Source organism: Pseudophryne corroboree, chromosome 4 (assembly GCF_028390025.1).
Source record: "Pseudophryne corroboree isolate aPseCor3 chromosome 4, aPseCor3.hap2, whole genome shotgun sequence".
In the NCBI taxonomy this organism is placed as follows: Eukaryota; Metazoa; Chordata; class Amphibia; order Anura; family Myobatrachidae; genus Pseudophryne; species Pseudophryne corroboree.
Genome location: NC_086447.1, coordinates 838,930,544 through 838,941,811, shown reverse-complemented (window position 1 = coordinate 838,941,811; position 11,268 = coordinate 838,930,544). Strand labels below are relative to the sequence as shown.

The following is an 11,268-nucleotide window of genomic DNA, read 5'->3' as shown; positions in this document are numbered from 1 at the left end:
TCGACAGCTGCAATCCTACAGGTTGCCTAAAAACCGGTGCTGACTGCGGGAACTGGTGCACTAAAAGCATTACACAGTTATCAGCGCCCTGGGAAGGCCAGCGAGCGGTGCAGCGTGACTCATGTCCCTGTAGGTGGCGCTGTGCTGCAAGCCATGCCAGCCTGGTGGTGGTGAACTGAAGTTGGCTGGCTGTGATTGCAGGGCAGGGCGCAGGGCGCTGCATATGCAATGTGTGTGCTGCTGCTCTGTGCATGGCAAAGGGGGTGAAGTGCTGAATGCTGCTTCTCGCTGCTGGAGCAGTAGGAGGAGGAGGCAGCTGGAGGAGTAGGCAGAACTGTGAGTACTGTGCTGCTGCTGCTGCTGCTGCTGCTGCTGGCTCAGCCTGTCTTTCCTATAGATCAGCTGTGCATCCCACAGCTATAGCATTTCCACCCGGCCACTCTCCAGTCTCCTCTGCCGAACAGGGATTGACTGTCTCTCCACCCTCCTGCTGCATTTTCCCCACTGTGGAAGCATAAATGTGTGGACATGGCTGGGGCACAGCCAGGGGTTCATGCGCTGCAGCTCAAACGTGTCTGCGTCTCTGACACCTTGAAGAAAGGATCCAAGTGTATCAAATGGGATGATGTGAGTATATATGTTACATATAAATATATATATGTATGTATGTATGTGTCACTTGTGCTGCCTGGATGTGTGATCATAGTCAGCATCTAGCCATTTATGCTCACCTGTGCCAGGTAAGGGGCATGCCACCATGTGCCCTAGGCTCTGTACAGCCAGTGGGGGGCAAGATACCATGTGCCTGGGGCTCTAAGTAGTCAGTGGGGGGCATGGCACCATGTGCACTGGGGCTGTCTGCTGTGGACATAAGGGTCACTGGAGTTTAAAGGGCTGGTTTGGAGGAAATGAATGGGCTGCTGTCAGAAACAGCTGGTGGCCATGCAGTATGCTGAGGCGGAAGAAAAAGTCAGGTCAATCAATCTGATTTTATGCTGCTCAAGGGACAGTCACTATGCCAGGGTCACCATTGCTGCATAGAAAGGGTTAACATACTGTAGAAGTGATTAAGTCCAAGAACAATCCCTTTGTATAGTTTTTTCCCCCCAACAAGATGAGTCAAAAAAGAAGGATATAAATATTACTGCAGAGTGCGTAAGGTTTCCACAGCCCACACGGAATAAGGCATCTTGTCACATGGAAGCAGTGACAAGTGGATGTGGGTACAGTAAATTGCTGGTTCCTGTACAGGCAATGGGGGTTTAGGATCCAGGTGATACAGGAGGCTCCATGGTGAGTCAATGATTGAGGTATATGTAAGGCACATCCATTGAGTGCCTTCACTGACAGCTGTCACCTCATGCTGCGTCTCCTAATGTGTTATTAGCAGGTACTGTACATGCAGTCATTAAAAGGGATTACAGACGAGCTAAGCAAAGGCACAGTCATTAGATTCCACTTGGTCATTGCTTGATACAGCAAACAGGTGGTTGTGTGTGCAGTTTGTTAGCTGTGCTGGAACAGCCTGCCTGATTTCTATATATAATACTGCACTTTCTGTGTAGCTCAGTCACTTCTTTGTACCCAATGAAGTACATGTAAAATAGCCACTGACATTGCAACCGACCATTGAGTCTCACTTAGAGTTACACTCGGCTGGAGTCATGCTCGGAGTATAACCTTAACACGAGATTCACACATGAGCCATTATAAGTCAATTAACGAAAACTTCAAAGAACTATTTTTCAATAATGATAATAATGGTATTTATTTTTTTATCGGTAGTGCGTACCCTAAAATAATATATGAATGAAAAAGAAGTTCTTGTATTAGTGCAAGCTTGAAGCAAGGGTAGGGATATTCAGTGTTCTATAGGGGTTCCTGATGACCCCCTTTGAATGTCGTCATAGTTTTTGGATCACGAAAAAATTAATGTACATGATGCCTAAAATTAATTAGAATATTTCCTTATTTAAGCTTCATTTATTTTTTTTTGTCATATCTTTATTTTTTTTTTTTGGAATACTGTATCTCTTTATATTTCTTGGAGTTGAATAGTTAAGTAAATAGTACATTAGAAACAGTAAACATTTTCCACTTCTTATCTGTTCATGTGATAGTGTGTACTAAAGTGCTGTAAAACCCTAGATAATAAAGTATGACTGACGGCTTTTTCAAATATTTCTGGTTAAATCAACAATACTCAAAATAAGAAGCTATATACTGCACCTGATAAATCCTTTATTAACATTTCTGAAAGTCCATTGTATATGTTCCCATTTTACATTATGTTACATTTTACATTCTGCCTATAGCAGGTATCAGTGGGGATAGTGTGTGTTATAGTGTGTGCATTCAGTGTAGCTCTGTATACCAATTGATGAGTTATCATTTGCTATGTGAAAGGTGACATTGCAGGTTTGTGTGGTAATCACTAGCAGCATAATTGTAATCAGCCACTTTCCATTTTTGTGTATCATCCATACACACACACAAAGTGTGTGTGTGTGTGTGTGTGTGTGTGTGTGTGTGTGTGTGTGTGTGTGTGTGTGTGTGTGTGTGTGTGTGTGTGTGTTATATATATATATATATATATATATATATATATACACTGCTCAAAAAAATAAAGGGAACACTAAAATAACACATCCTAGATCTGAATGAATGAAATATTCTTAATAAATACTTTGTTCTTTACATAGTTGAATGTGGTGACAACAAAATCACACAAAAATTATCAATGGAAATCAAATTTATTAACCTATGGAGGTCTGGATTTGGAGTCACCCTCAAAATTAAAGTGGAAAAACACACTACAGGCTGATCCAACTTTGATGTAATGTCCTTAAAACAAGTCAAAATGAGGCTCAGTAGTGTGTGTGGCCTCCACGTGCCTGTATGACCTCCCTACAACACCTGGGCATGCTCCTGATGAGGTGGCGAATGGTTTCCTGAGGGATCTCCTCCCAGACCTGGACTAAAGCATCCGTCAACTCCTGGACAGTCTGTGGTGCAACGTGGCGTTGGTGGATGGAGCGAGACGTGATGTCCCAGATGTGCTCAGTTGGATTCAGGTCTGGGGAACGGGCGGGCCAGTCCATAGCATCAATGCCTTCGTCTTGCAGGAACTGCTGACACACTCCAGCCACATGAGGTCTAGCATTGTCTTGCATTATGAGGAACCCAGGGCCAACCGCACCAGCATATGGTCTCACAAGGGGTCTGAGGATCTAATCTCGGTACCTAATGGCAGTCAGGCTACCTCTGGCGAGCACATGGAGGGCTGTGCAGCCCCCCAAAGAAATGCCACCCCACACCATTACTGACCCCCTGCCAAACCGGTCATGCTGGAGGATGTTGCAGGCAGCAGAACGTTCTCCTTGGCGTCTCCAGACTCTGTCACGTCTGTCACATGTGCTCAGTGAGAACCTGCTTTCATCTATGAAGAGCACAGGGCGCCAGTGGCGAATTTGCCAATCTTGGTGTTCTCTGGCAAATGCCAAACGTCCTGCACGGTGTTGGGCTGTAAGCACAACCCCCACCTGTGGACGTCGGGCCCTCATACCACCTTCATGGAGTCTGTTTCTGATCGTTTGAGTAGACACATGCACATTTGTGGCTTGCTGGAGGTCATTTTGCAGGGCTCTGGCAGTGCTCCTCCTGTTCCTCCTTGCACAAAGGCGGAGGTAGCGGTCCTGCTGCTGGGTTGTTGCCCTCCTACGTCCTCCTCCACGTCTCCTGATGTACTGGCCTGTCTCCTGGTAGCACCTCCACAGTTTTTGAAAGCATCATACATTGATTATGGTGTGCTTACTTAGCCACACAACCTCCGAGCAACTCTGACAACATAGGAGATCACCACTCTACAGGAGATGCTGACACCTTCTGGTGGCTGTAGAAGGTGTCAGCATCTCCTGTAGAGTGGTGATCTCCTATGTTGTCAGAGTTGCTCGGAGGTTGTGTGGCTAAGTAAGCACACCATAATCAATGTATGATGCTTTCAAAAACTGTATAAAAATCGAAGCTTGTCTTGAGAAAGATCCACGAATTAGGATCGAAACGTCGACTAATTGAGCCGAATATACACTGCAATAAAGCTGTTATGAATAAACCAGAACCGTTGACTGTTTGAACCTGATGAGTGCACCTCCATATTGTTGGACTTTGGGTTAAATATTGTGGATCCACCCTGTTTGGGGAGATTTCCACTAGGGAGCACCCTACTGTTGTTTATAGTACTGATGTGAGTGCAGGAATATACATGGTATATATATATATATATATATATTAATGTAACATACGGGTCATGGCCGTTTATTAACCATCATTACCTAGCCTCGAGTGCCGAACTTTGTTGCTTTCTATGTACCATTCCGGATAGTGAGGGCACCGTGCCATACACCTTCTTCCTATATGTATATATATTACTGTGCACAAGTTTTAGAGTTTTAGGCATGTGTGGAAAAAATGCTGCACAGTAAGAATGCATTTGAAAATAGAAGTGTTAATAGATTATTTTTTATCAATTGCAACAAAATGCACAGTGAATGAACAGAAGATAAATCTGAATCAAATCATTATTTGGTGTCACCACCCTTTGCCTTCAAAACAGCATCAATTCTTCTAGGTACACTTGCACACAGTTTTTGAAGGAACTCGGCAGGGAGGTTGTTCCAAACACCTTGGAGAACTAACCACACATCTTCTGTGAATGTAGGCTTGCTGAAAACCTTCTGTCTCTTTATGTAATCCCAGACAGATTCAGTGATGTTGAGATCAGGGCTCTGTGGGTGCCATATCATCACTTCCAGGACTCCTTCTTCTTCTTTACGCTGAAGATAGTTCTTAATTGATATTGGCTGTATTTTTGGGGTAGTTGTCCTGCTGTAGAATACATTTGGAGCCAATTAAGACACCTCCCTGATGATATTACATGATGTAAATGCCTGTACAGGGTTGGACTGGCCCACAGGGGCACTAGGAGCTCCACCTCTTCCTATAGGGATCAGGTTCCAGACTGTGCACTTCAGTTATACATATGTTACATTATACTGCACATGACTATGGTTTATTTTCTACAGTGCATTGCTGTTAGTGGTACATTACCATGCATGCACTAGCAGTATTTACTATATAGTATATTTATCAAAGGGCCCAGACCATGCACTGTCTAATGGTTAGGCAACCAACGTGGTGGCTGGCCACATCCCTTCTGGGGACTGTACGCACCGCTAAACATGGACCCCTACCACACTGCATTCTCTGATGGGCCCTTCATGCCCCAGTCTGACACTGTACCTGTATACATACATACATACATACATACATACATACATACATACATGCAGTACACAAATATATATATATAAATATGAGAAGATGGATAGATAGATAGATAGATAGACAGACAGACAGACAGACAGACAGACAGACAGACAGTAAATGAAAGCTTGGAATAAATACTGTGAAGCTATAATTCAGCATATCCACTGTCTGCTGATTACATTCCCATATGATATCGCCACTTGCTGTTTACAGATTAAACTATTTGCACTGTGCACACGGAATACATACTATTTACCGGCGGGCGGGATCAATCTACTGCAATTTTTCGCCATGTGTCTTCTCCATCATATTGTTTGACTTTTTGTTTAAAGAACCGCAACAAAAGTGACTAGTACTGTAAATAAAAAGCACTCAGTAACACCCATTTTCCATGCAACGTATCATTGCTTGTGGACATTCTCACTATTTATGTAGCACTATGCTGATGAAGAGAGCGGGTGATGTCATTAGGCAAACTAAGGCATTTGCCAGAAGTGGCAATAATTGGTGGTGGAAAAAAGACCCAATTAAGGGATATCGTGTCACTCTTATAGAGACACATGTACAGTAATAGCCTGCAAGTTGTAGCAAATGCAAAGAAGGTGGCCATTACCGGCGAGATTAAAAGCTGGATATATATATTTTTATTTTTTTTACGGAACAACTTGGTTGCTTGTGCCTTTAAATAAAATGGTGCTTTAAATCATGTGTTAAGATCTAGGCACAACTCATAGGCTATTTATTATCTTTGGTCTGTATAAGTGGCGTGATGTCACTCATGATATCACACATTTGGTGGTTGAGGTGCAGATGAATCAAGCCTTGGAGAGGAATAAAATGGAGAAGTTGCCCAAAGCAACCAATCAGCTTGTAACTGTCATTTCAAATATTGTGCTAGATAAATGACAGTTGGAAGCTGATTGGTGCTTTGGACAACTTTTCCATTTTATCACTTTCCAAAGCTGGATTCATCAATATTTTTCCAGTGCACCCAAACCAACTGACTGGCCCCCTAGGCTTTTTACTTTGATACATCTCCTTACGCATTGGATTACAGTAACTTGAGCACACCCTGTCCGCTTCCTAACTTATACTGTGAAGCTGCCTGCATGACAAGCTGTGATGTCATAGCACAACCCCACACTCCTAGCTTGTCACGGAGAAGCAACATTATCAGCCATGGTCAGCTCTGACTGTAATGTGCCTGTTCTCTGCCTGGGGCCCTTTCCTTCTCTCTGCTTGCTCCACACAAGGCAAAAAGAGTTTATTTGTGGATTAGGACACCTAGACCCGGGTAGCCAAACCGGTCCTCAGGGACCCCTAACAGTTCAGTTTTCCAGACCACCTGTGGCTCTTTAGAATGTGTAGTTATTGTTGGAATAAATGTGCCAGCTGTGGATCATTTAAAATGTTACAGTAACGAATACACCTGTGCAACAGCTGGTGATCTGGGAAACACAAACTGTTAAAGGGTCCTTGTGGACCAGTTTGTCAACCGATGATTTAGATCACCCAGTGCCCTTCCATAGGCTTGCTTGGAGATCCTATAATATGCGATTTTCTTCTTAAAATCTGCTAATGTTGGCAGTTTCCTCATCCATGCCTAAAATAGCACAAAGCAATTGCAATATGTTTTCCATTTCACTATATGTTTGCCTTTAGTGCGAATCGCATTGGTTTGAGGTTATATGTTAGTTGCATACAGATGTTGGCAGCTACACATGTTTAGAGGTTGGATCTTGCTGTAGGTATGTTTCTTACGACAGTTGAATAGTGATACGTTTGTGATGTCCTTGTGGTGGTTGTAAGTAGTGTGATCCTTAATTGTTTTATACTCCTTGGTATCCCATGTCAAGAATTGTATGTTTGTCCCTAAGATTTTTTGCAGACCTGTGCAATGAAAAAGAAAAGTTAAACACAGGATGCAGAAGAATGTGTTTTATGGGGTTCCGTTGAATGCTGTTGTTATGTAGGGGTTTAGTATGAAATACCTACGGTCAAAATACCGACAACAATTGACCGTTGGTCAAAATACCGAGATTTAAAATGCAGACAAAGTCAAAATACCCACATTTAAAATGTCGACAGGTCAAAAAGGTAACACAAGTTGTTAATTTTTTGTTGTGTATGTCGACATAAGTCGACATGGACACCGTAAAAGTGTACCGCGTCCCCTTGCATGGGCACGGTGCCTCGCTGCGCTCAGCACACTATTATATACCCCCTCCAGGTCCACTGGGATAGTAAAGTATGAACAAGTTGGTTTCAATAAAAAAATCATGTCGACTTTTTGATCTGTCAACATTTTAAATGTCGGTATTTTGACCTTGTTGGTATTTTAAAGGTATGTTTTTTGACCATGTGGGGATTTTGACCTTGTCAGTATTTTGACCATCGGTCAATTGCTATCTGTATTTTAATCATCAGGATTTTGAGTGTAGGTAAATTGGTCGCATCCCGTTATGTTGTAGCCATGCAGTATGGACTTATTAATAGACTTTTATATCCAAATCACATGACTCAGGGGGGCGGCAGACATTGAGCAGATCTTCCATAAGGTGCTTTGTACTGTACGCAGTGGCGGATCTTGCCACGGGCAAGCAGGACTTTTGCCCGGGGCGCCGCCTTCCGGAGGGCGCCGCACCATGGCAAGATCCGCCACTGTGCAGAGTGCCCCCCAGCAGTGTCCCCGCGCTGTGCCTCCCCCCGCTGTGAGAAGGGAACCAGACGTTACGCGTCTAGTTTCCCTTCATGGCGCTGGTCCCCCCCGCTGTGAAGAGAATCAGACGCTAAGCGTCTAGTTTCCCTTCATGGAGAGGACCTTTGCTGTGCGGTGCGCGATGACGTCATTGCGCACCGCACAGCATTGTAGCACAGACGCTAGGGGTCATAATTGACCTCTAGTGCCTATGCTGTGCTATGGGGAGACGTCATGACTGACGTCTCTCCCATAGATCCGAGAAGAAGAGCGGCGCCGGCAGAGGTCCGCAGGTCTGGAATCAGGAGCGGGGTATAGTAAGTATACTTTGTTTGTTTTTTCATTTCCTTTCAGCGGCGCTACAAATGGGGGCGTGGCTTACCACGCCCCACATTAAGCCACGCCCCTAACTTTTGCCCGGGCCGCCACAAGGGCAAGAACCGTCCCTGACTGTACGCACTCAATAGCTAAAGGGCTTTCACACTTTTACGTTGCTTGTTGTAAGAGGAAATAAAGCCACTTTTTGAAAATAAATATATGTAGCTGCCAACAGTGTAAACCAATTAGCTGCTGATCTGGAAGCACCATAGAACATTATAATCACCATCATGTAAATATAACATTCACTTTTGCATTTTAAGCAGTCTAACTCAATGAACATTAAAGGGGATATAGAAGTAGCTGCGATCATTTTTCGGCCGATGAAAAAACAGCCTTTTGACCGATGGTCATTATCAGGTTATCCAGTTATAAGCTCTTTTTATCGGTTTAAAAAAAGGACCCACTATTGTTCGATAACTCACGGTATTTGGAATAAGTTCCTGAACCCGTGTGTTATTGAAGTTCTGAGGGCTGCTCATCACGGATTGTGCATTCGGTGCCTGAGCCACCCGAAACATAATCCCTAATAAGTGCCGGTTATTGGGGCTAATTGGATAGCCCCCTGTGAACCTATTAGCAGCAGTAAATTACCACTGCTAATAGGATACCCCTTTAAAATGTATAAAGACCATATAAAGACACAAAAGCGTGGTGAAAATTATATCCAGTAAAATGGTCGGTAACCATTACGACGTTCGGAAAGGTCGATATGGTTCAACCTGTTGACAGGCATTAGATCGACATCCTCAAAATTGTTGACAGGTTCACAATGTCGACATCTGAAATGTCACCATGTGAAAGGTCGACAATTTTAGGATGCTGACAGTCAGAGTTAGGCTGCGGATGGGAGGGTTAGACTACCAGCGGGAGAGTTAGAGTTAGGCTATGTAGAGAACTTAGGGTTAGACTGCGGATGGGAGGTTTAGGCTGTGGGGAGAGGTTAGGGTTAGACTGCGGCAGGAGGGTTAGGCTGCAGGGAGAGGTTAGGGTTAGGCTGCAGCAGGAAGGTTAGGCTGTGTGGAAAGGTTAGGGTTAGGGTGCTTGGAGAGGATAGTGTTAGGCTGCAGGGAGAGGTTAGGGTTAGGTTGCGAGTGAATGTGTTAGAGTTAGGCTGCGGCAGGAGGGTTAGGCTACGGGGAGAGGTTAGGGTTAGGTTGCTGGAGAATGGTTTAGAGTTAGGTCTGTGATCTCCAACCCGTAGCTCGCAAGCTACCGGTAGCTCGCCGTAGTATTTTTGGTAGCTCACAGCGCTCACCGGCTTGGGCAGTCACTGGCACTCATCCTCCCTTCATTTTTATTATGGTGCCGGCCGTCAGCCAATCAGAACTCGTGAACCGGCAGTGGCGGCACCTGATTGGCTGCCGGACCGTAAGTTTTGATTGGCTCACTTACTGGCACCATATTTTAAATGCCCGATGCCGCCGTAGACTCTGTCACCCTCAGCGCAGCCGCTCTCCGCACTTCACAGGAGAGGCGCGCACAGCGCTCTCCTCCCCTTCCGTCCTTCATACAGGAGGAACAGCACCGGCGGCAATAGAAGAAGCCAGCAAGGGTTAGCACTGTGTGGGGCATTGTATCGGACACTGCAGGGGGGCATTTTATCTGGCGCTGGGGGGGAGAGGGGCATTTTAAACGGCACTGCGGGGGGCATTGTATTTGGCACTGCTGGGGGGGCATTATTTGTGTATCTGGCACTGCTGGGAGGCATTATTTGTATATCTGCCACTGCTGAGGGGCATTATTTGAGTATCTGGCACTACGTGGGGGGGAGGCATTACTTGTAGTTGTGAGGCCACAACCACTTCTGTGAGGCACACCCACTTTCGCAGGAACGCACGCGCATTGGGGGGAGGGGGTAGCTCCTTCAGAGGTTTTATTTTCCGAAAGTAGCTTACACCCCAATTAAGGTTGGAGACCACTGATTTAGGCTGTGGGCAGGATGGTTAGGCAACAGGAAGAGGTTAGGGTTAGGCTGCAGGTGGGATAGTTAGGGTTAGGATGTGAGAAAGGGGTTGTTTAGGCTGTGGGCGGGAGGGTTAGGCTGCAGTGAGATGTTAAGGTTAGGTTGCGGGTGAATGGGTTAGGCTGCAGGTGGGATGGTTAGGGTTAGGCTGTGGTTAGGCAGTGAGAAGAGGTTAGGTTAGGGTTAGGCTGCAGGTAGGATAGTTAGGATTAGGCTGTGGGAAGGGGTTATGGTTAGGCTGTGGGTGGGAGGTTTAGGTTAGGCTGCGGGGAGAGGTTAGGGTTAGGTTGCAGGTGGCGTTAGGGCTAGGCATTAACTGGGACCCAGCAGAAGAGGCTGGAGCCACTGCTGCTGCCAGGAGAAGGTAAGAAGCCACTGGACCACCAGGGACTGGTTGTTGACAGCTCATCATGTCGACATATCATCCTGGAAGACATTATGGGCTATAGTCAATTCTTTTCACCACCTTCCAAACCCATTCTGTTTCTACCCTCGGGGGCGTGGTATCATCATTTCAACTCGCTACCCCCAGGGTAGTGAGGCACCCAGCCATTTACACAGCTAAACCTGATTACTATGGGCGCGATATGCGCGATAATGGGGATCATTTTAGAAAGGAGATTAGGCGTGATATATCATTTGAATACCGCTCTACGAGTGTTGACATGATCACTGTTGACATGCCAAATATGCTGACAGTTTGATCCAGTCGGTACACTGACTGTCGACAAGTCATACCAAACCCCCATGCATTTATAGTGATGATGAAATCATTTGTTGTGCAATTTGAACTTTAGGGATATTATAAGGGACAACTCTGTATGTAAGTCCTGGGTGGGACTATCTCTGCAAATTAGAAGTAGTTGGCATGTAAATTATGAATGTATTTCAAAACCAGTGT

At 45.2% G+C, this 11,268-nt stretch overlaps 1 protein-coding gene across 2 annotated transcripts in view; it reads left to right on the top strand.

The window, feature by feature from the left end:
• Window positions 1-231: 231 nt before the first annotated feature.
• PLCB1 (phospholipase C beta 1) overlaps window positions 232-11,268 on the top strand; it is a 1,298,702-nt gene continuing 1,287,665 nt past the window's right edge. The window contains exon 1 of one of the 2 annotated variants that reach the window (XM_063918580.1): window positions 232-627. In XM_063918580.1, coding sequence (XP_063774650.1) covers window positions 529-627 — 99 coding nt within the window. In that variant the 5' untranslated portion in view covers window positions 232-528. The remainder of the gene's footprint in view (window positions 628-11,268) is intronic. The other variant, XM_063918579.1, reaches the window with a different exon arrangement.